Raw genomic sequence first — 22,798 nt, 5'->3', positions numbered from 1 at the left:
CAATGATCTGTATACATGTACTGTTTAAAATGATATTTTTTTTTTTTTTTACTTATTTATTTTTGTACATGATGGATAATAGAAATTTGATAAAAAGACGATCGGTTTTTTTATTTGGAGGGAGGGGTGATCATGTAAGGCACAGTAGAATGTGGCTGCAGTAGAAACAGTTTTAGGAAAAAATCCTAATAAAATGAGTTAACTTTGAGACACAAGGCTAGTATCACACCATGTTTGATTTCACGTTATCACGTTATATACAAATTGATGTGATTTTTTTTATTTAACTTAAGAATAATTATTGTAGCATGATTTTAGTTGTGATTTTATTGGCTGCATGGTTCATGTATTTTCTGTAAAAAACGAGGTATTTCTGAGATTGACCCCCTGTAAATTTGGACTCGATCACATTGGTTTCTTTTTCCTTCACATCAATGACAGGGTATTACGTAAAATCAAACAAAGTGTGTAAATTAACTCGCATGCTTTGAGGATAAAGGTTTTGTGAAACGTAAAATCAGCATATATGTAGATCTATATTTTGTTAATTGGAAGTTCAGTTGTTTATGGAGACGGATTTGTCTGTACGAAAGACAGAAAAGTATATCTTTTTTCGGGGGGGGGGGGGGGGTCGGTTTTTAAAGGATTTGAAATACATTTAACACAATTTTTTTGGGATTGTAGATAAACTGATTATGATCAACTATTTTTGTCATAATTAAGCATATTGTATAACTTAAACATGATGACCACTTGGATTGCTAAGCGATGACAGGTACCCAAACTGAACAACTGAGAAAAAACCATGACGTCACAATTGAATCGTCGAAAAACTACGATATGTTCAGAGTTAATTTTGTAAATATACCAATTTCAAAATGTAATAACTTTGTTATAAATGAAGATATTTTTATTCTGTTTTCAGTTTTTGTCGTGATTTTGCATGGACCACTAAAATACACAAAAATCTCAAATTCGATAAATTTTGCCATAAGGTCGATTTCTATCCGACGAGGCTCAAATATTACACAAGTTCCATTTAAATAGATATAAACATACAAAATATGATTAACACAAAAAGACAATATATGAGAAAACATACTCATAAACAAAACAGAAACATATTTACAAAACCTTTAAAGGACTGCTGAGAATGAGAGGGAAAATGGAAAAAAAAAGGGGGGGAAAGAAAAAAAAAGAAAAGAAAAAAAAGGGGGAAGTTACACGTTATTTTGTGTCTGACAGCGTTAAGAAAGTGCCCTGTTGTAGTGTGCGGCTGCGCTTCGAACAAGGTTAAAATTCAGTAGTCGAAAAGATTCATTGTCTGATTCAAAATTTGTATGGCGTCCCAGTAGAACTAAAAACCATTCATTTTCGGTTAAGCCACACAGCTCTGCGGATAGACGCACGTCAAAACAGTTTGTGATTACGTTCCACCAGTTGTTTCTTACTTCACTGGTTGCAGAACATGTACACGTGGAATGCTGAAAAACATTAGAGAATGTTCTTCCACAAATGACACAGTTTTCGAGGTGTTCCTTTGAGCATGAGTAGGTACACAGTTTACAGATGAACTTGCAGAGTTCGATTTCTTTGTAATTTTCGGCTATATCCCAGATAGAGGAGGGTTTCGAGTCCGAGAAAATTTGTGTGAAGGAATTAAAATCAGGGTCGTGAGACATTCGTATTTGGCGCTGAGATATGTGTGAAGCCGTGACACTGCCGCGTACCATTTTCTTCCAAGCAGATTTCATAGGGAAAGAGCCATCCTCCAGAAATTTCCATAAATGGGAGACAAGGTTGTATGATTGGAGAGTCCTTATAATATCAGGAATAAAACCAGATTGATCATCCGAGAGGTTGTGGAGGTAAGAAAATAGTCTTGCAAGAAAAATTGATTTTGTTAATGTCTTTGGATTCAAACGAATCAATCTTCCAAAAAATAAAAGTTTACGTGCGTCAATTTCAGAGCATATAGGTAAGACGTTAAAAAATGACTCACACATGTCTGACCGGCACAGTTTTGGTAAGTTTAGTGAGTTTTTGCAAATAAAGTGTTGGAATGTGTTGAGTCGAACTTTATCAGCGGATGTCATATTGTTCCAGAGTTCACACCCGTAAAGTACTGACGGTAGCACGATCGTTTTGTACAAATGAGACATCGTCTTGGGATTTAGAAACTGTGTACCAAGATCGGATAGTGCAAAGTAAGATTTGCGTCCTTTATTGCAAGCTTCGTGTATTCTGTCAGATAGTTTACACTTATGGTTGATAACGATTCCTAAGTGGTTATAGGAATGTTCACATGATACTTCGGAGGGACCCAAGTGCCATGATGTTTGATACTAGTGTGAATCTACTAGTTTTCTTCGTGACATTAACTAGTTATTTTTTTACAGTGTATACTTAACACCGAAAACAATCATTTGCTATGGCACGCCAAATTCACAAAAATGAGATAATCATAGTTTCACAATTGATAAACTAGGTTTATCGACTGTAAACTAGAGTTTACAAACCGTAAACTATAGTTAACGATTCGTTAACTATAGTTAATGATTCGTTAAGTATAGTTTTCATCTGTAAAACTATATTTAACGGTTGTTAACTATAGTTTACGAATGATAATCTAAGTTTATTTGTCTCTAATGAAACGTTAACAATAGATTTTGGTGATAAACATAGATTCACGTCTGTAAACTATATTTTACGTTCGTTAACTATAGTTAAGAGTTGTTAATCATAGTTTCACAAATCGTGAAACTATATTTATCAGATCGTTAACTATAGTTAACGGTTTGTAAACTATAGTTTACAAATCGTGAAACTGTATTTATCAGAAAATCTATGTTTTGCAATCGCAAATGATTGTTTTCGGTGTTAAGTATAGTTTATGGTTGTGAAACATAGATTATCGCGTTAACTATGGTTTACAGATGTGAAATATAGATTAACGTTGTTAACTATAGTTTACAGTTCGTAAACTATAGTTTACAACCGATAAACCTTGTTCATCGATTGTGAAACTATGATTATCTCATTTTTGTGAATTTGGCGTGCCATAATATGCGATTGCAAAACATAGTTTATCTGATAAATACAGTTTCACGATTTGTAAACTATAGTTTACAAACCGTTAACTATAGTTAACGATCTGATAAATATAGTTTCACGATTTGTGAAACTATGATTAACAACTCTTAACTATAGTTTACGATTGTAAACCATAGTTTACAAACGTGAATCTATGTTTATCAACAAAATCTATTGTTAACGCTTATTACAGACAGATAAACTTAGATTAGCATTCGTAAACTATAGTTAACAACCGTTAAATATAGTTTTACAGATGAAAACTAGACTTAACGAATCGTTAACTATAGTTTACGTAATAGTTAGATCATATTAAATAAAATTTTAGTGGTTAAGAAGGGGCGGAGGGAGCGAAGCGACCGAGCCCCCTTCTTAACCACTAAAATTTTACTTAAAATGATCTAACTTACTTAGAACCTAATCGCGCTTTTTCATTGGCTAATTAGTCAGCCCGCGGAGTTACTGCATAAACATAAAATCTTAACAATTAAGTGATCAACTTAATAGAAAATTTAGCAGCTGCTGATTGGAGGAAAAAGCGGGTTTGGTTCTAAGGTTTGTAAACTATAGTTTACAGTCGATAAACCTAGTTCATCAATTGTGAAACTAGGTTTAGCTCATTTTTGTGAATTTGGCGTGCCATACCTATTATATTTCAGAACTCTGAACATATAGGGATAATAGAGACATAACTATAATGACTTTTTTTTGAAAAATTCAATAGGGTGGAGGTAGAGGCATTTTTTTAAAGAATAATTTTTTGCTATAGATTTTATTTCATAAGATTTTTTTTTTCATTTAGATGCTTGTTGTCCCCTTCGAATTTGTGTTGCTGTAAGGACAACACAGGCTAATTCCAACATTTGAAATAAAATTACCAAATAAGCTAAAGGAAGTACGTCCCCACTTCCCACGATTTTTCGCTTGTCATTGGGGAACCGAGCACCTGTCTCGTCATAAAATTGTTCCACACATTTCCCCTAAAGAATTTTAAATGATGAATTAGATTTTACACAATTTCATGGTCGCTCAGGAGAGGGGGGTGCCAACAAGATCTGATGACCTTTTTCTCTTTTTTTCAAAGAATTTTCGTTTGATAGAACCACCCTAACTGTAAATGTGTGGCTGTACTTCCCGACTGAAGTTGCCTCCTACGGACCTTAACTTTGAAATATCTTATTGTATATATCTGGTAAAAAAAATAAACAGCAGTCTCAGTCAGCATTTGCGATCCATTCGGCTTTCCGACAAATATTTTGCAATAAAATAGGCACTGTGGATTACACATGTGCATATGCCTATTTTGATCAACATCCTTTTTTATCCCAGAAATTATGATTGCATAATATTAATTAACGAGCAAAACATATCAATGCACTAGTATTAAGTGTGAACTTAATCGTGGTGTCAAATAAAAAAAACAAATAAAGGTTTTTTAGCCTTACAAAAGTTTGGGTCTTTGAAAGATAATGTCACAAACTACATTTTACAAAATTTAGTTTAAAATGTAACAGAATTTTAATTTATAAAAAGAATTATTTTTAATGCCTGTTTTTAACATATGTCGAAAATTATTTATCAGTCAATTAATGTTTAGACAGTAAAAAGGAATTTGTCACTCAATATTTATTTAAGGAATTAGTGTCAATCCTCTACCTCAAAGAGCGTCCGACTTGTATGTGTGATAATTGCGTAAATGTGTTAATTGAAGTTTGAGTGAATCCCTTATGTTGTGTGAGAGAGTCAGTTTTAGATCCGCCGTGGACTATCCCGGACGTGAATATTAGATGCACTGGACATTCCGTCATCAAGAAAATACAGTTTTTACTCTGGACTATTCCGAGTTACCAAAACGTTTGTGTGTGTGTCCGTGTGTGAACGTTATAACCTGTCTTTGTTTTATGTGTCTTCACTTGATTTATTTTCCAAAATATAAACTTTTACTTTTTACTGCTTGACTTTCGTTAAATAAATTTTTTATCACAAGTTCACTTGTGTTAATTGGTGGAGTATCCAAAGGGTATTTAACCCGGGGGTATTGCATTTCCTGTGCAATACCTAGATCTCGGTACCTAAACTCTCACCCGTGCAGCTATTTTCCCCAAATTTGATTTAAAATGTCAAACTCAATGTGTTATCGCTGTGGAGAATCATTTTACAAGGGACATCTTATCAAGTGTAAGGCAATGAATCGACAGTGCTTTAGATGTCAGCAATTTGGTCATCTTTCTAAACAGTGCAGGAACTCTAATACAAAGCAAGTGACTATACTTATTGTGAAAAAGAAGTCAGTCCACAAAACAGAACGTGACCAGAAACGCTGGAATGAATTTCAGTCTAGACGCTCATTCGCCTTGGAATTACCGTTTTACGGCATCGAATCACAGACTGAGTTTGTAATCGCGATAAACTCTCTATCTACAAAGCCTTTCGGTGACCAACAATGCAAGAGCACAACATTAACGGATAAAATACGAATATTAAAGAAAACTATTTTGAGCAAGGAAGAAAAACTTTCATCTTTAGAGAGTAAACTTTCGGCCGCGTGGAAAAAGAATAAAGACGATAAGGAAAGAAAAAAGGTGCAAGTTGAGGACTTGGAGGAAAAACTCGCAGACGCGCGTACGAAGAACAAGGCCCTAGAAAAGAAAATCGGGAGGATGGACACAGAAATATTTGAGTTGAAAGGAGCCCATCAATCCGTGGCAGATCGGCTCGTAGCAAAGGAGCGTCAACTTAGTTTTCTTAGGTTGATGCCTCCAGTACCCACTGTTCCTATCCCTCTACAGAAGAAAAGTGTCGGAACCAACACGGATACTTGTAGCGCCAGTGACGTCAGCGACGCATCCACACAGATGCCAGCATTGGAAGCACGCAGGACAGGAAAAGTTTGGTACCCGCCAGGTCATCCCAACCACGTAGAAGCTAAAGCATCCTCGAGGAAAAAGAAACCGAAAACTAATAAACAATCCCAGCAACATGCTGCGTCTCCTAACCACCCCGCATTATCGTATCCTCGTATAGTGTATCAACCTACGCAACAACAACGTTTTTCATCCAGTCCCCGACAGCCTTCCATACCGACAGACTATTATACCACCTTTTATGGATATTAATTTAAGATTGAACCATCAGTGACTTTTTGCAAGATGAATTGAAATTTCAAATAATTTAAAAGCATAATTTTACATGGATATTATTCATTAATTTAATTTTAATTTGTAGACTCTGGGACAGAGTCTTACTCGGAGAGGGGAAGGATTGTCACAAACTACATTTTACAAAATTTAGTTTAAAATGTAACAGAATTTTAATTTATAAAAAGAATTATTTTTAATGCCTGTTTTTAACATATGTCGAAAATTATTTATCAGTCAATTAATGTTTAGACAGTAAAAAGGAATTTGTCACTCAATATTTATTTAAGGAATTAGTGTCAATCCTCTACCTCAAAGAGCGTCCGACTTGTATGTGTGATAATTGCGTAAATGTGTTAATTGAAGTTTGAGTGAATCCCTTATGTTGTGTGAGAGAGTCAGTTTTAGATCCGCCGTGGACTATCCCGGACGTGAATATTAGATGCACTGGACATTCCGTCATCAAGAAAATACAGTTTTTACTCTGGACTATTCCGAGTTACCAAAACGTTTGTGTGTGTGTCCGTGTGTGAACGTTATAACCTGTCTTTGTTTTATGTGTCTTCACTTGATTTATTTTTCAAAATATAAACTTTTACTTTTTACTGCTTGACTTTCGTTTAATAAATTTTTTATCACAAGTTCACTTGTGTTAATAATATAAAAAATATTTGACAAAAAATATTTATAGCATAAAGAGGGGTATAAATACATATATGTATATTTATAAATGAAAAAGGGATATTGTCCACAAAAGAAAAAAAATATACTTATTTCACGGGCACCCATTTAAATATAGAGGGGGTAGAGATTTTCGATATTTGGTTAATTTAGCGACTGATCGATAAAAACTCAGGGGCTCGTTTCTCAAAAAGTCGTAGATTTGGGCCTAAGTTAGTCCCATTAAAAAAGTTACGCCAAAATTTAGACGGGCCTAAATCGAGTTTCAGAAAGCGGCGTAAGACTGGGTCTAAGACTAAGACCTCTCCGCTAGGTACTAAGCATGCGCAGATCGTATTTTATTTGGTTTAGAGACTACAATAACATGAGGCGGATCAAATTAATATCACACTTGAACCTAAATAAAGGATATAAAGCACAGGAAGCACGAGCACACTAGCATGTTTTCCCTTTTCACCGTCTTTCAAACAGATCTATCACGCAAACCCTGTATTTTCAAGTTCAAAGCATTAACATAGTAGCGGAAACAGAAATCTTTAAAAGAGGGACAGATTGGGGTAGGCACCCACAGCCACACTTAACAAAACTGACTGAGTAAATCTTTTATTATAATTTTGGACACAGTCTCCCTCTCTTCATCCACAAGTGTTTTATTAGATATCTACATGAAAACCAAATGATGGAGGACATACATGATTATAAATACATGTACTTGCGAAAATTTGGAATAAAAAGTAATTTTCCTATGAGTAAAAGCCATATATGGCTAGGGGCTGGAACAGGCTCGTAGCAAAAGTTTTGAAAGTCGGGGGGGGGGGGGGCAACCAGTATTTAAAGGAATTTTTTCTGTATTTAAAATACTTTACGCAGTTAGAGAGTGAAGGGACAGAGCCCCCGACCAACAGGCGTACTGTCAAAAATTTATCAGTTATGAAATCATAATCATCATAAAATTAAAACATGGATAAGAGATTTTTTTTTAAATGATTAGTTGTCTTAAAGACCTATATATGGTTTTCCTTGGCTCCTATTTTTGGTAAAATTTAGACGTCAATGAACCTCAATGAAATTTATGTTTTTTGAAATGATAAAATTTACATATTTCTTTTATCTTTATATTGATATATTGATTTAAGTAATATGCAGAAAATTAAAGGTTTCAAGTGCCTTAGTTTTAAACAAAACTTCAAAAAATGACAATTTTCACACAGTAAGCGACGATTTGATATACATGCGACGCCTTGATCAAGAAAGAAATTTACACATGTAAAACTTTCTGAATGGGGCCTAAAATGGCCCATACCATATATAATTCTTAATAATTTCAATCAATTTATTCAGTATGAATTAGACATATATTGGAAACCAAGGTGATACATGTACATGTACCTGCATTTACGATACATGTATTATATTTTGGACATAGTTTTACACTGATATCGTCATGGTAATTTACATAGGCCATGTAGAAATACATATGCATATACATGCACCATTTGCATTATAACACACAAATTCTCAATTTGAATGGAAATGTTTTAGTAATTTATAATAATTAATAGATTTATTACCTGTAATATGGTTCACAAGAATTCGATTTAAAACTATTAAGCTTTTGCAAGCCATTAAGAAAAAACGATTAACCCATCTACACTTCTCATCTCTCGACAATGAATGAACAGTCTTATGAACAGAATACTTTAAGTATAATACTAAACATTTTACAAATTCAAATTTTTATGTTTTAATAAATATTATATTTAAAGACATGCAATTAAAGGGGAAAATTAAAGAAGCATTGACATGGTTGATGGCATAGTTACCGAATATTTCTTATTATTTAAAGTATATTTTTAAAAAATAAATATTGTCTGAGGATTTATTGAAACATTATCCATTTCAAAACAAACAAAAAATATCCGGAATCTGGCATCGTTTTTAAAAAGTGAATGGGGATGGGAGGGGGTTAAGTAATTAAGTGACCAAAATATTCAGCCGAGAAGAGAATTTGCTGAATGTGGGAATCAGCCCATAAGTTATGTACCTTTTTTAAAACAGAAAACGCATTATTGTAATAAAAAAAACGGGAGGGTTGCAGCCCCCCCCCCCCACCACCACCACCACGACAACGCGTGCCTACATTTTTAAAAAATAAAATCTGGCACTTCTTAAAATCTTACCCAACTAGAATTCAAAATTCTTAATAACAAATTTCTAGTTCATCCCACCTTTTGCGAAAAATAATCGATGGATGATAATATACAATGTATGTTGTTTGTTAATTTTCATAATTTTTGCATATCTATAATTGTGTGCATGTATATGAATAGTTATTATATCGCATATGTATAAGAAATATTTTTTAAAAACTCTTTTTGATTAAAACACTTGCCCTTTTTCAAAGTTGTGTACAGACTAAGCACTTACGCCTACTCATGAGCAGGCCTAGATTTAAACCAAAATTAAGTCTCGACTAAGTCTCCGCCTTCTTGTGAAACGCAATTTAGTCCGACTTCCGGGTTTAGTCACTGATTTAGTCCGGACTAAGCTTACGCCTGGTCGTAGGCCTTTTTGAGAAACGAGCCCCAGGTGTCTGTACTGTCTCAGTGTGCTTATTTCAACTTGTTTTCACCCTCCAACTCCCCCTCTTGACTGTTTTGTCTCCCTTCCTGGTAATAACTCTTCTGTAGTTTATAGATAAGGAAAGGGGGTCTTGATCAAAGTGTGTTAATGTTTAGGGTCAAAATAAGTCAACCACAAGGAAAATATGCATAGGTGAGCATTGTGGTCCATGGGCCTTTCGTTCAAGTATTCCGGAATTTAGGCTGTCTTCAGATCAACTACTAATCAATCATTGTAAACATCCGTCGATCGACTTCTTCCGAGCCTCGGAGTCGGAGCTGCGTCTGGTTGTATCCTTACGATGGAAGACGCAAAATTTTCATTGCAGGTTTTGACACTGAATTGCTGGTATGCCTGTGTGTTGCATATAGTAATTTCTGATTTAATACATATTTTTCTAGTTCGCATTTCCTCAATCATAATCAGTTGTTGCCTTGTTGGTAGCTACTTTCTGTTTTAATAATTCTATGTTTAATGACTGTTTAAATCACTTGTAAATATGAACTAAGGCAGTTCGCAATTTTATCAATGAAGTCAACAGAGTCATTTGATTGACCAAGCCATGACCGATATGAGCTCATCTTTAGCTGCAGATCTGTAGTCTTAACATTTCTAATGTTTTACTGAACGGGGATAAAAAAAATCTATGACCGCTGAGTGAGATGTTGGACCTGTTGATGAGATGTTGGACCGCTTACGTCACACAATGGGTGGGGTTTAATCTCATTTGCATTCGTTGGTGTTTCATTAAGTGACAGACCTGAGGTTACATCACGGAAGACAACTACAAGATACATGTCAAAAAATGTCAAAATAGAAAGTATAACAAAACTCAGCTAGTGCTCTCAGGCAAAATGCGCTTTGTCGACCCTCGAACCAAACTGTCTGCCTGAACAGCCTCAGGCAGACAAACAGTTTGTTTCTTTGGTCCAACAAAATGCAAGTTGCCCTTGATTGGCCTTGAACATAGTCAACAAATGTAAAATATACTGAGAAATAAATCAAGAAACGGTACTCTTTGTCAGTTTTTGTGTGCATAAATACACACTTTTTTCAATGGGTGTCATGAGCTCTCTGGTCTTTCATCATAATTTTTTTAAGACCAACCAGCTACAGATCTGCAGCTAAGTTCATCAGCTGTTCATGTCTTGGTCAGTAGAGTGATGATCAAAGTGCAGATTCCTGTGTAAAAACTCACTTTTTTTTAAACATTCATATCATTTTCCTTATACTTTCTTGATATACATTTAGGGGTGTGCCAGTGCCTTTCGCATGCAAGTACAGAAAAGAGAGATTTCAGGCTATTGCAGAGGAGATTGGAAAGGGGAGATATGATATAGTTATACTGCAGGAGGTATGATTCAGTTATACTGCAGGAGGTATGATATAGTTAAACTGCAGGTGGTATGATTCAGATATAGTTATATTGCAGGAGGTATGATATAGTTACACTGCAGGAGGTATGATATAGTTATACATGTACTGCAGGAGGTATGGTATTTGTTATACTTCAGGGGATACTTTTCTTCTATTTCAAGTAACATTGAAAAACTTAATATTTTTAAATGCAGAGGAGTGCTTGGTCACATTTCCACCGTGGATGTTACAGATAAGGGAAGAGCTGGGTGGGTGTCTTTACGGTGAAACATTTATAGGGAGGGGGGATATGGTGGTCAGGCAGATTGATCTATATATCTAGTCTAGTTCGCAGGGCACCTGTCTAGAGTTCTGTTAAGAGTTCTGGGGGAAGGGAGAGTGGGACTTGTTTAAATCATAGACTGGTCCTGTATATTTTTTTCCCTTGCCATTATTGTTCTGAATTCTCTTCAACTTTTAAAATTATTTTTACTTGGTTAACTTAACACAATGTGCATGCAAAATAAATTGATCCATATAAATATCTTGTGTGAACTGACCAAGATATCTATTTCCACCCACAATATCCAAAGTATAGTACGGCTCTTTTGTATTGATTGGCATTGTGGTATTTTTTTTTTTTTACATTTACGGCATTAAATTTTTATATTACTAGATTTAATACTGATGTTTTATTTTTGTATAAAGGTGTGGACTGAAAGTGATTTTAAACTTCTTCAACAGCATATATTGAAGGTGATGCCATATTCTCATTATTTTCAAAGGTAGAGTTGAGTTCCTATGATGTAAGTTATAGAAAACTTTTTTATTACACAAGTGTATATTTTAAAAATGTTACTTCATACAGTTCATACTTGATAATAAAAGATGAATTTTCTAAATATTAATTTTATTGTAGGCCTAATCCTTGTAGAAAACAAATTGACTGAATAATTAAATGAGTCTTAGCTTATGTACAGTACAAAATTTTGCAGTACAAAGTAATCTTTTAGAACAACATTTGAATCATGTCTAATTCAATTGATATAATGTTAAAGTGGGACCATTGGTAGTGGTGTCTGTGTCTTCTCCAAGCTCATCATTGAGGATTCATTTTACCATTTGTTCCCATTAAATGGCTACTTTCACAAGGTCCAGCATGGGGACTGGTTTGGTGGAAAGGGATTAGGGCTCTGTAGAGTGACCTTTCAAGGCTTAAGTTTCAACATTTATTGCACACATGTAAGTATGCATTGCTTCAATGTAAAATTACATCAAACTCTCCTCAATGAACATTAACATGTATTTGAAACGGTGGCGGTCAACAGAGTTCGATTACCAGTGACTAGATAGCTCAGTCAGTAGAGCACCTGACTGGAGTTTCAGGGGGCCTGCATGGGTTCAAATCCTGGTCTGGTCCGCTGCATATTCTCCTCTCCCGTTACAAAACTAACAGGTCTAGAGTATCATTATTTAAGAGTTAAGTCAATACTGCAACCAGTGAGCCTAGATCTGTTTTCTAGTTTTATGGAAAGAACAGAAACTAGAAAATATGTCTATAATCACCTTAAAAAATAAATTTTTGCAACATATAGATAGTCTAGTTGAAGTTGTAGATTCCTTATTTTTTACAAGTACTTATCATTGTGAAATTGCTTTTTAACCCCAAATCATGAGAATTATTATTCGCAAATGGATGGCTGATCAAGAGAATTTACATGGATTACCAGTAATACAGCACCATAAAAATAAAAGCGAGTAATTTTATTTATTATTTGCCTCTCACAAAATTATTTGATAATAAATTCCTCGCATATAATAAGGAATTTACAGTATACAGATATTAATAGTACAATCATTATATACCATTTGAAAGGTATTTTTGTACAGAATTATTGCCTTACTTTTGATGATACGGTTTCAAATCTCTTGTGTAGGCACCTATCTATTTCTTTGAGATTTTCTGGTCACATTCAGGTTACGGGGATTAAATTCTCTGTTAATTAGGGGCATTTGCCAAAGAAATACTATAATCTCTTGTGTAATTGCTCTATACATTTACCTGTAGGAATATAAGAAATGAATAAAGAAAATGTGTCTAAATGCATCTTATATCTGTTGAAAAACAGTCATCATCGACTGAGTTAGATGTACTGTTTTGAAACTGGGACAAAACAGTTATAGTACATGTATATGTTTATCTTTTTACACAGCTACTCATTATAAAGAAATATAGAATAACTTTCATTTTCATCTGGTTGCCTGTATGTCCCTGCTTTAAATTTTAGTTTTCACAAAATCACATAGCATCAGCTATATGATTTTAGTTTTAATCATCAATAATGCTTGTATGTATAATGTTTATACGCACTGAACATTCTGCGTTTGGGATGAATTAATGAATGTAATTGGAACTCACGTATTCAATTTTAAGTTAATTTTCGTACTAAAATCCACATCATATGTTGTATCAGCCCAATTAAGGCCCCGCATATTAGCCCTTGGACCCTAGGCCTGGCCCTAAGGCTAATAGGGGGCCATTTAGGCTGATATACAATCCTGATTTCATTGATTCATGATTGTATCAAAATTGTTAGTGATCTTTGCTTTTTGTTTTTGATTTATTAGAATATTAATTGATGTAATAATAATTAATGTAGAGTTTTGAGGGATTCATCCCACTGAGCATACATGTAGATTTTATTAACCCTTTTGAGAACTCTTGAATTCTTATTCCAGTTACATGCTGAGTACGACATGGCCTCAGATGAATACATTGCTCATCGTGTGGCTCAGGCTTTTGACATGAGTCAGTTCATCAAGTACACCTCAGAATCATGTGATGTAGTCATTGTCGGGGGTGACTTTAACCTCCGACCTTCTGACCTGGGATACAAATTGATTATGACAAATGGCAATTTGCATGACTGCTGGCTTGCAAAGGTATGATTTATTGGTTCAAATGGCAAAACTTTGTTGATGCTTGTATTTATAGTTCAAATCAATATTCCATTTAAAAATCATTAAGAAAATTCTTCCCGTAATGTTTACAGTGTAACAGAAATTTTAGTATGAAAAATGCATTAACTTCAAAATATTGAATACCTTACACATGTATATCATTTATACTTTTATGTGATGTTTCTAACTTTTAGAACTCTAGCAGTCAGTATTTTCATCCACTGATTTCTTTGTTTCTCAATTCTCAGAATGAAATTAGATTCATGCAGCATGTATCTTTAATTTCTGTGGGAATATTTAATCAGATTTTTCCAATTGTCAAAACAATAAGCTTAAAGTGCTTTGTAATGACAGTATTCAATAGCATTTAGGCTTAATATTGTCAAGATACCCAAGCACTTATCCAAATGGAATGGAGATTCTGAGGGCAGAATCATTAAAGAACACTAGTCAGTAATTTAGCACTAAACCTATATTTACAGATTATAGAATTAAGACTGTCAACAGCTTATTATACTCCCGTGGGGAGGGTGTATTCACATTCATCAGCTTCCCTTACATCCATTAAAATTGTGCACCAAGTGGCACCCAGAACAATTCAGTTATGTGTTTTACATAATATGTTTTTAGTTGGAATACTCGGAGATACAGAAACTTATACTGTATAGTGGGATATTAAACATATTGAAAAAGCATCTGTAAGGTTAACTTACTCTTAACACATCATGGAACTGTGTGTCCACCAAAATTATTGGCATACCTTTGAGCAAGCAAAAAGCTAAATTTTACAGCGGCTATGGAACCCCACTATATAATGGTTACTCAATATAAAAAAAATGTGCATGATTTGTTTATCTTTAGAGAATTAAGAATAACAGAATATGGAGTGAGCGGATTTGAAATTTAGGAAACCTAACATTTAAAACATAGAGAGTAATAATACATGTAATTGTAATCAATCTACAAGTTATCAATTGAGATAAATCAGTTATTATACCACTCGCAACTAGTTACGTGAGGTATAATGTTTTTATACCCCACGCAACTAGTTGCGTGAGGTATAATGTTTTTGACCCGTCCGTAAGAGTGTCAGTCAGTCAGTCAGTCGGTCCTTTTTTTTGTCAGCGCAACTCCTCATAAACCGCTGCACAGAATTTCGTCAAACTTTGCAGGTATTTAGGACACAATGTGTAGATGTGCATATTACCAGGAAATTCCGATTCCTTTTTTTCCGGGAATTTCCGCACTTTTTAATGTAGGCCTTTGGCCATACCATGAATATAAAGATGAACAGTTTGTCAGCGCAACTCCTCATAAACCGCTGCACAGAATTTCGTCAAACTTTGCAGGTATTTAGGACACAATGTGTAGATATGCACATTACCAGGAAATTCCGATTTCTTTATTTTTTTCTTAGAATTTCCGCCTAAAAACTTAGGTTTTTGGCCATACCTTTTATATAGAGATGAACAGTTTGTCAGCGCAACTCCTCATAAACCGCTGCACAGAATTTCGTCAAACTTTGCATGTATTTAGGACACAATGTGTAGATATGCATATTACCAGGAAATTCCGATTCCTTTATTTTTTCTTAGAATTTCCACACTTTTCAACTTAGGTTTTTGGCCATACCTTTTATATAGAGATGAACAGTTTGTCAGCGCAACTCCTCATAAACCGCTGCACAGAATTTCGTCAAACTTTGCAGGTATTTAGGACACAATGTGTAGATGTGCATATTACCAGGAAATTCCGATTCCTTTTTTTTCTTAGAATTTCCACACTTTTCAACTTAGGTTTTTGGCCATACCTTTTATATAGTGATGAACAGTTTGTCAGCGCAACTCCTCATAAACCGCTGCACAGAATTTCGTCAAACTTTGCAGGTATTTAGGACACAATGTGTAGATGTGCATATTACCAGGAAATTCCGATTCCTTTATTTTTTCTTAGAATTTCCACACTTTTCAACTTAGGTTTTTGGCCATACCTTGAACATACAGATGAACATTTTGTCAGTGCGACCCCTCATAAACCGCTGCACAGAATTTCATCAAACTTTGCAGATATTTTCCGCATTTTTTAACTTGGGCATTTGGCCATACCTTGACTATATAGATGAACAGTTTGTCAGCGCAACTCCTCATAAACCGCTGCACAGAATTTCGTCAAACTTTGGAGATATTTAGGACACGATATGTAGATGTGCATATTACCATAAAAATCCGATTCCTTTATTTTTCTGGGAATTTTGGCACGTTTCAAATTAGATTTTTTGGGATATCTTGAATATACAGATGAACATTTTGTTGGCGCGACCCCTCATAAACCACTGCACAGAATTTCGTCAGACTTTGCAGATATTTAGGACAATGTATAGATGTGCATTTTACCAGGAAATTCTGAATCCTTTATTTTTCTTGGAATTTCGGCACTTTACAACTTAGATTTTTGGGGATATCTTGAATATAATGATGAACAGTTTGTCAGCGCAACTCCTCATAAACCGCTGCACAGAATTTCGTCAAACTTTGGAGATATTTAGGACACAATATGTAGATGTGCATATTACCAGGAAATTCCGATTCCTAAATTTTTCCGGGAATTTCCGCACTAAAAACTTAGGTTTTTGGCGATACCTTTTATATAGAGATGAACAGTTTGTCAGCGCAACTCCTCATAAACCGCTTTATAGAATTTTGTCAAACTTTAAAGATGTTTAGGACACAATGTGTAGATGTGCATATTAATTACCAGGAAATTCCGATTCCTTTATTTTTTCTTAGAATTTCCACACTTTTCAAATTAGATTTTTGGTCATACCTTGAATATAGAGATGAAGATTTTGTCAGCGCAACTCCTCATAAACCGCTGCACAGATTTTCGTCAAACTTTGGAGATATTTAGGACAAAGTGTGTAGATGTGCATATTACCAGGAAAATCCGATTTTTTTATTTTTCAGGAAAATCTGAATCCTTTATTTTTCTGGGAATTTTGACACTTTTCAAATTAGATTTTTTGCCATACCTTGAATATACAGATGAACATTTTGTCAGCGCGACCCCTCATAAACTGCTGCACATAATTTCGTCAGACCTTGCAGATATTTAGGACACAATGTATAGATGTGCATTTTACCAGGAAATTCTGAATCCTTTATTTTTCTGGGAATTTCGGCACTTTACAACTTAGATTTTTGGGGATATCTTGAATATAGTGATGAACAGTTTGTCAGCGCAACTCCTCATAAACCGCTGCACAGAATTTCATCAAACTTTGCAGATATTTAGGACACAATTTGTAGATGTGCATATTACCGGGAAATTTCGATTCTTTCATTTTTTCCAGGATTTTCAGCACTTTGAGTTTTGGGGGAGCATGGGGTATGTGAGCTTGCTCACTTTTTCTTTCATTCAGTATGATTTGTATTGTCAGACATTTCCTGCTTTTATGTAGAATGAAGAGAATGAATCAGGTCACACTAATGAGAGAAAAGATAACAGCTTCAGTACACACAATGTTCAGAGGTTGGAACCAGTTGGAAGGCGATTAGATTACCTCCTGTATAAGGTCAACCAAGGTCAGTACAGGTTCATAGGTCAATAAAATTACATTGTACCAGTATAGGAATAATCCAAAGGAGCTTACCACATAAAGTCTTCAAGAGATTATAGTTAACCTATTACATGTGCAATAATAAATTTGAACAAAAATCTTAAAGCACTAGAACTTGACATTAATTAAATGTTCATTTCCTGCATGAAAGAATCTTTAGAATGTATGTCCCACCTTTTGTCAATGATAATCATTGGAATTTTCAGAAGAAATAAATTTCATCATCAATAAAGATATTGGTTTTTCCAGTAATCATAAGTCAAAAACCAAAATTTAACTCCTAGATATCTGAATTAATGGTACAGTAATATGTAAGTATTTGTTGAGTGCAAAAATTAATTGGAGAATTCATCATAACTACTGTATGTGTACTTTATTTAAAAAATGGGATTCATATTTTAGCGTCTTTGGCGCTGACAACAATGTGCTAGTTCATGAATACCGCTAAGAATCATTTACATATACAATACACTGAATGAGTATGTGTAGCGCTAATTTACTATCACGCCAACAACTTCAAACCCAGTGATTACGCTAAATTTTGAATATGCCAAATTATGTATACATACAGTATTTTCTGTCTATTTGAATAGTTTATATAGGAGAATGAACACTTCTAGATTTTTCAGTTAATATATATTTGAAAAACAAAATTAATAATTGAGATAATGCTAGTACATGAATACAGGATTAAAGATTTATAGAGGGTCGCTTTGAAGAGGTCATTTTTATCATGAGGGCAGAACATTGAATGGATGGGCTGGGCCCATGCCAGACCTGCATATGAAATGCATCTGATAATGACTGTGAGTGAGTGTAGCATTCATAGATTTGAGCTACTCACAGATTTTTTAACTGATAGGAATGAGCTTTAATGACTTTGTTTGACAATGCCCTGTCAGTGTTAATTTCTCATACTTTAATACCTGTACATTGGGAATATGTTTGTACTTTTAGGAGTGGAGGTAGAGGTGTCCAGCTGTAAACTTGACTTTGGGAAAATTCCAGACAAGCCCTACAACTACTCTGACCATGAAGGAGTCACAGCTCTCCTACAAATCCAGAGGAAAAAAGGTACATTCAAAGTCAAGTCTTTTAAACATCTTGACTTTAGAAAACTAGAGGTACTGTGAGCAATGGGCTCACTAAATGATACCCCCCGCCTCCCATATGTGTATAAATGGCAGTGTCCATGTTTTGCTATGGGAAACCAAAAATATGTGTTGGATCAAAAAGTAAAATAGGAGGTGCACAATGGCAATATGTAATAAAGATTCTGTGAAAGTTTCATCAAATTTCATTCAGTGGTGTAAGAGGAGTTGCAGATAAGAGATGGGTACCCCAAAGCGTAACAGATGGACGGACGGACGGAATTAACGATTACTATATACCCTCCCACTTTTCAAGCGGGGGGTATAAAAAGAGGGTCACTACTGATAATTTTCTGTCAAGGGGCACAACTCTTTAATGTCATTCTGTCAAGGGGCACAACTCTTTAATGTCATCTACATGTGTTTTTAAGTCTTGTCACTGGATTTTCAAACTAGCTACTATAGATTTCCTTGAAATAAAGGAGACATCTTTTAAATTAATTGTTAAATACAAAATGCAGGTATGTAGCTGTCTAGGAAATAAAATTTGGACAAACATACTATCTGATATCTGAACAGCTTAAGTGTTGTTAAATGCCAATATCAGATGTTTTATCATTACAGATTCTGGACAATCTCCGGATACAAGAGATGAGAACAAACTGTACGATCTTCTCTTGGAGTCTACGACCATTGTACAGAATGGCTTGAAGAAAGCCAAATCTGACAACCTTTTCTACACTGTCCTGTGTGTGGTGTGTACTATCGCTCTGTATGGCTTCTGGTGTACGGAGATGGAGAGAGAGAGCAGTCATCTAGTCGTCATCGCCAGGGCCGTTACTTTTGTGACCTTGACCTTACTGGTGGCTTTCTTCCTGTTTTACAAGCTGATCATTAATAAGATAGAATATAAAGGTCTAACTGGAGCAGAGAAGGATATAAATAATCTATGTTCTAGTGTTAAGAGAAGGATCAAACAAAACTAAGCTAACTTTTTACTGGACATTCCAGAATATACATGCTCAAAGCATGGAAGAGCATAATTATAATTGTACATTTTTCTTTGTCTACAGAGTTTATTTTGTAACAGGAGTCACAGTTACTTATTGATTTATTTTACTGAATATTTAAAAAGCTTCAACATTCCTGTGATAAATTATTTGATTTTTGTATATTTCATATCAGGACACTGAAATCCTATGACATATTTTTCACTGTTATATGTTACCTGACCAATTTTTGCATATACAATATAAGTGTTATTGCTATGGATGCACAGCAAAATAAATGAAGTTTTATTTCAATTTTTGTTATTTCTAAGTTCTGCTAAAAGGCATAATTGAAAAGGAAAACAAAATTTTAATATAGATCAATGATTCTGTGTTTCTTACCTAATAAAAGAAACATTAATTAAATGAGCTCTGTAACCTCTGGTTATTTATGTTTTCCTTGATTGCATGAATTACCCAATTTTCTCCCAACTTAAGCTCAAGCTAACCCTTGTGTCCATAATTTAAAATAAAGACTTTGATTTAATGGCCTTTGAGTCAAGGTCATAACCCACTCACAGGTTATTGGTAATCTTAATGCCATGTACAAGCTTTCAAAATTTCTCTATTTCAAGACAAGGTCAGGACAAAATGAAACATTTTTTGACAGTGACCTTTTAAGTACTTCTTTAAATGAACTTGGGTCAAGGTTGAGACACCAGTCATAAGCAGCCTTTGTGTGAAGTATAATTATATGACCGACAAGATTGCTTGGATGAATAGCAGAAAATATATTTGCTAAATATTAAACCTCTCATATGAATGTATAACTTTGTCAAATATTTTCTCTCAAACTTTTTAGGTTTAAAAATTATTAGGAAGGTTAATATTAATATATTAACATAATGTCGGATTTTCACACAGAAAAAAAAAGCCATCTTTTCTTCGAACATAAGGCAAAAAAAATGTTTATAGACAAACAAACAAAGGATACACTCTACCATAAGCTTTTCTGGTCTCTGACCAATGCATATGATAAAAAACAATTTGAAGATGCAAGTTTTCATATTTATTAGTTTTTGTTATGTTTTCTACTATTTACATGTGTGAATGAAGCTGTAACAGTGACTGTAAATGAAAAAGGCAAAGCACAATTTAATAAATAAAGTTCATAATGATATACATGTATTGCACTAGATCATGGTCCTTGTTCATTTCACTCTGGGACCTGAAAATTAAAATACAAACATTGAAGATCAGGAAGAATGATATATATATAATACTAGTATGTTATTTCTTTTGCTATGAGAGTAACAGGTATCAATTAATTATTTAAATCTACACTTAACTGCAGAATATTTGCTTACTTACTATCTGTGTCTGTCTTTGGATTTACTGGACGGTGTTGCCTTAAAATGCTGATAATAGCTAACAGTCACATCAACCATTAAATCTTGAGTACATTCTGGCAACTCTTCAGTAAATCGTCCTACATGAAGCAAATATACAATCATGCAATCAACAAACCTTTCTATTTCAGAAATAAATCTGTTCTTTCATGCAGTAGATGATGATAATTAAACTATGAAGTAACAAGAACAAACCTGGTGAGCCTGAGAACACAGTGAAGGGAGGGACCACCGTCTCAGGGGGGAGAACTGTGTTGTCAGCAATAGCACAGCAATCCTTCAACACACACCGCCTGCCCTATAAAATAGAGCAAATCATTATAACAGAAACTTAGTGCTGTTACTACAGTACATAGATTATGCAGGAACATGAATCACTGTTAAAAGAAATTGTCAAGTTATACATGAGTAGTATTAAACTTATTTCTTAATATCAATATTTCATATTTATCAAAAACCGTATTACATGGATTATTTTTGGAATTCCTGTCTACCTTTTCCTTAAAGTACATGTATTTGAGAATCTATCAATATCTCAAACTCTAAAAAATCGTTATTTTTTCTTGGTTCCATCAAGTTTGTGATAACTAGATTTGACATTGAATGCCTTCCTCTTTGTTTAACATTTTACACACAGCAAACAGTTTCCAAGGGGAGAAAATAAGTATATCCTAGATAATATTCTGAAAATTCAACTATTAGGTAAGCCATAATCTGTAAAATGCACTTTTATGTATGCACAATATGAGATCAGGAGACTTACTATGACACAATTTTTCCCTATATGAACATAATTCCCAACTTGTGCTGCATTTACAACAGAATCTTCTTCTATAAACACATGATCTCCTATGTGAAGAGGAAAGAATGCCACACTGAAAAGAGTAAATTAATTAAATATTGCACAGTGAATTGAATGTATAGTGGAGTCTTGTACAATTGTATATTTTATTCTCAATTCTTGCATACATTTTTTTAAAAAAAAAAAAAGAAAGGTCTAACATGCCCTGTAACGTCGCGTACATCTAAACCTGTATAATATACACCTACCCTTTACTAAATTTTTTAAATGGTGGCCTTATCACTGCTCTTTTGCTGACAACACAATGTCTTCCAATTCGCACATTGGCTAAATCTCCACGAATCACACAATCTGTCATTATTATAGTCTACAAAATAAAAGAATACATGTTCTCCTGAGAATAACAACAAAAGTTCAACAAATAATAAACGTGTCGGGATATTAAATGGATCTTTTACAGATATATAGTAAATAAAATGTTCTTCATTTAAACTAGCACTGTCTGCACTCACCCTAACAAATGCACTGTCAACATAAAATAGAGGGAAGACCTAAATATGTATAAAATCTTAATTCTTATTCAATAACATTAACAGTCACTTACTTTTCCATTAATAACAATGTTTTGACTTCCACACAAAACAGACTGTCGACTCACTTTATTTCCCGATGCCTGTAATAAAAAGGTAGTGGTAATGTATATTTAAAAGGTTACATAATCTTTTGTAAACTGTCACAAATGTAATATTTGATCACTGCATTTCATTTTATTCTTAATAATAGAGAAAATTCGAGCTACGTCATTTCGGAAAACAATCATGGTTAAAACTAAAACAAGAGTTTAATAATAACACTAATACATACCGTTTCTATATACTCGGCATTATTATAAAATTCATCTTGTAGCTCCATTTGAAATCTATCAATGTTCAATAAATCGCCAAATAAAAAACAAAATGATTTTTTTTTTCTAAATAATGTTAACTCGGCCAACAATGATTCGGTTTTCGTAATAAGCTAATTTGTGCTTTAAATAATTCG

General features: G+C 34.1%; 2 protein-coding genes across 2 annotated transcripts; one reads left to right on the top strand and one right to left on the bottom strand.

The window, feature by feature from the left end:
- Positions 1-9,747: 9,747 nt before the first annotated feature.
- LOC134251608 (putative neutral sphingomyelinase) lies at positions 9,748-19,861 on the top strand. Its single transcript, XM_062734016.1, has 8 exons — positions 9,748-9,881; positions 10,785-10,887; positions 11,598-11,674; positions 11,948-12,131; positions 13,629-13,832; positions 17,308-17,431; positions 18,424-18,540; positions 19,182-19,861. Exons 1-8 carry the CDS (start codon positions 9,835-9,837, stop codon positions 19,541-19,543), a joined length of 1,218 nt encoding a protein of 405 aa, XP_062590000.1. The 5' UTR covers positions 9,748-9,834; the 3' UTR covers positions 19,544-19,861.
- A 731-nt stretch (positions 19,862-20,592) lies between these two features.
- LOC134251610 (dynactin subunit 5-like) lies at positions 20,593-22,777 on the bottom strand. The gene is made up of 7 exons (XM_062734018.1): positions 22,622-22,777; positions 22,362-22,430; positions 22,006-22,124; positions 21,719-21,830; positions 21,151-21,253; positions 20,918-21,035; positions 20,593-20,774 (listed from the first exon to the last, which is right to left on the bottom strand). Coding segments are annotated over exons 1-7 (570 nt in total). The 5' UTR covers positions 22,670-22,777; the 3' UTR covers positions 20,593-20,773.
- Between the last annotated feature and the right edge of the window lie 21 nt (positions 22,778-22,798).

Source organism: Saccostrea cucullata, unplaced genomic scaffold (assembly GCF_032062105.1).
Source record: "Saccostrea cucullata isolate Sc308-1 unplaced genomic scaffold, CSIRO_AGI_Scuc_v1 ctg37, whole genome shotgun sequence".
NCBI lineage: Eukaryota > Metazoa > Mollusca > Bivalvia > Ostreida > Ostreidae > Saccostrea > Saccostrea cuccullata.
This window is presented reverse-complemented; position numbering and strand designations above follow the sequence as displayed.

Coding starts and splice junctions, on each gene's coding strand:
- LOC134251608 (XM_062734016.1), top strand. CDS start 9,835: ATGGAAGACGCAAAATTTTCATTGCAGGTTTTGACACTGAATTGCTG. Junction 17,432..18,423: donor CCTGTATAAGGTCAACCAAG/GTCAGTACAGGT, acceptor TTGTACTTTTAG/GAGTGGAGGTAGAGGTGTCC. Junction 18,541..19,181: donor ACAAATCCAGAGGAAAAAAG/GTACATTCAAAG, acceptor TTATCATTACAG/ATTCTGGACAATCTCCGGAT.
- LOC134251610 (XM_062734018.1), bottom strand. CDS start 22,669: ATGGAGCTACAAGATGAATTTTATAATAATGCCGAGTATATAGAAACG. Junction 22,431..22,621: donor ATGCCGAGTATATAGAAACG/GTATGTATTAGT, acceptor TTTTTATTACAG/GCATCGGGAAATAAAGTGAG. Junction 22,125..22,361: donor ACATTGTTATTAATGGAAAA/GTAAGTGACTGT, acceptor TTTATTTTGTAG/ACTATAATAATGACAGATTG.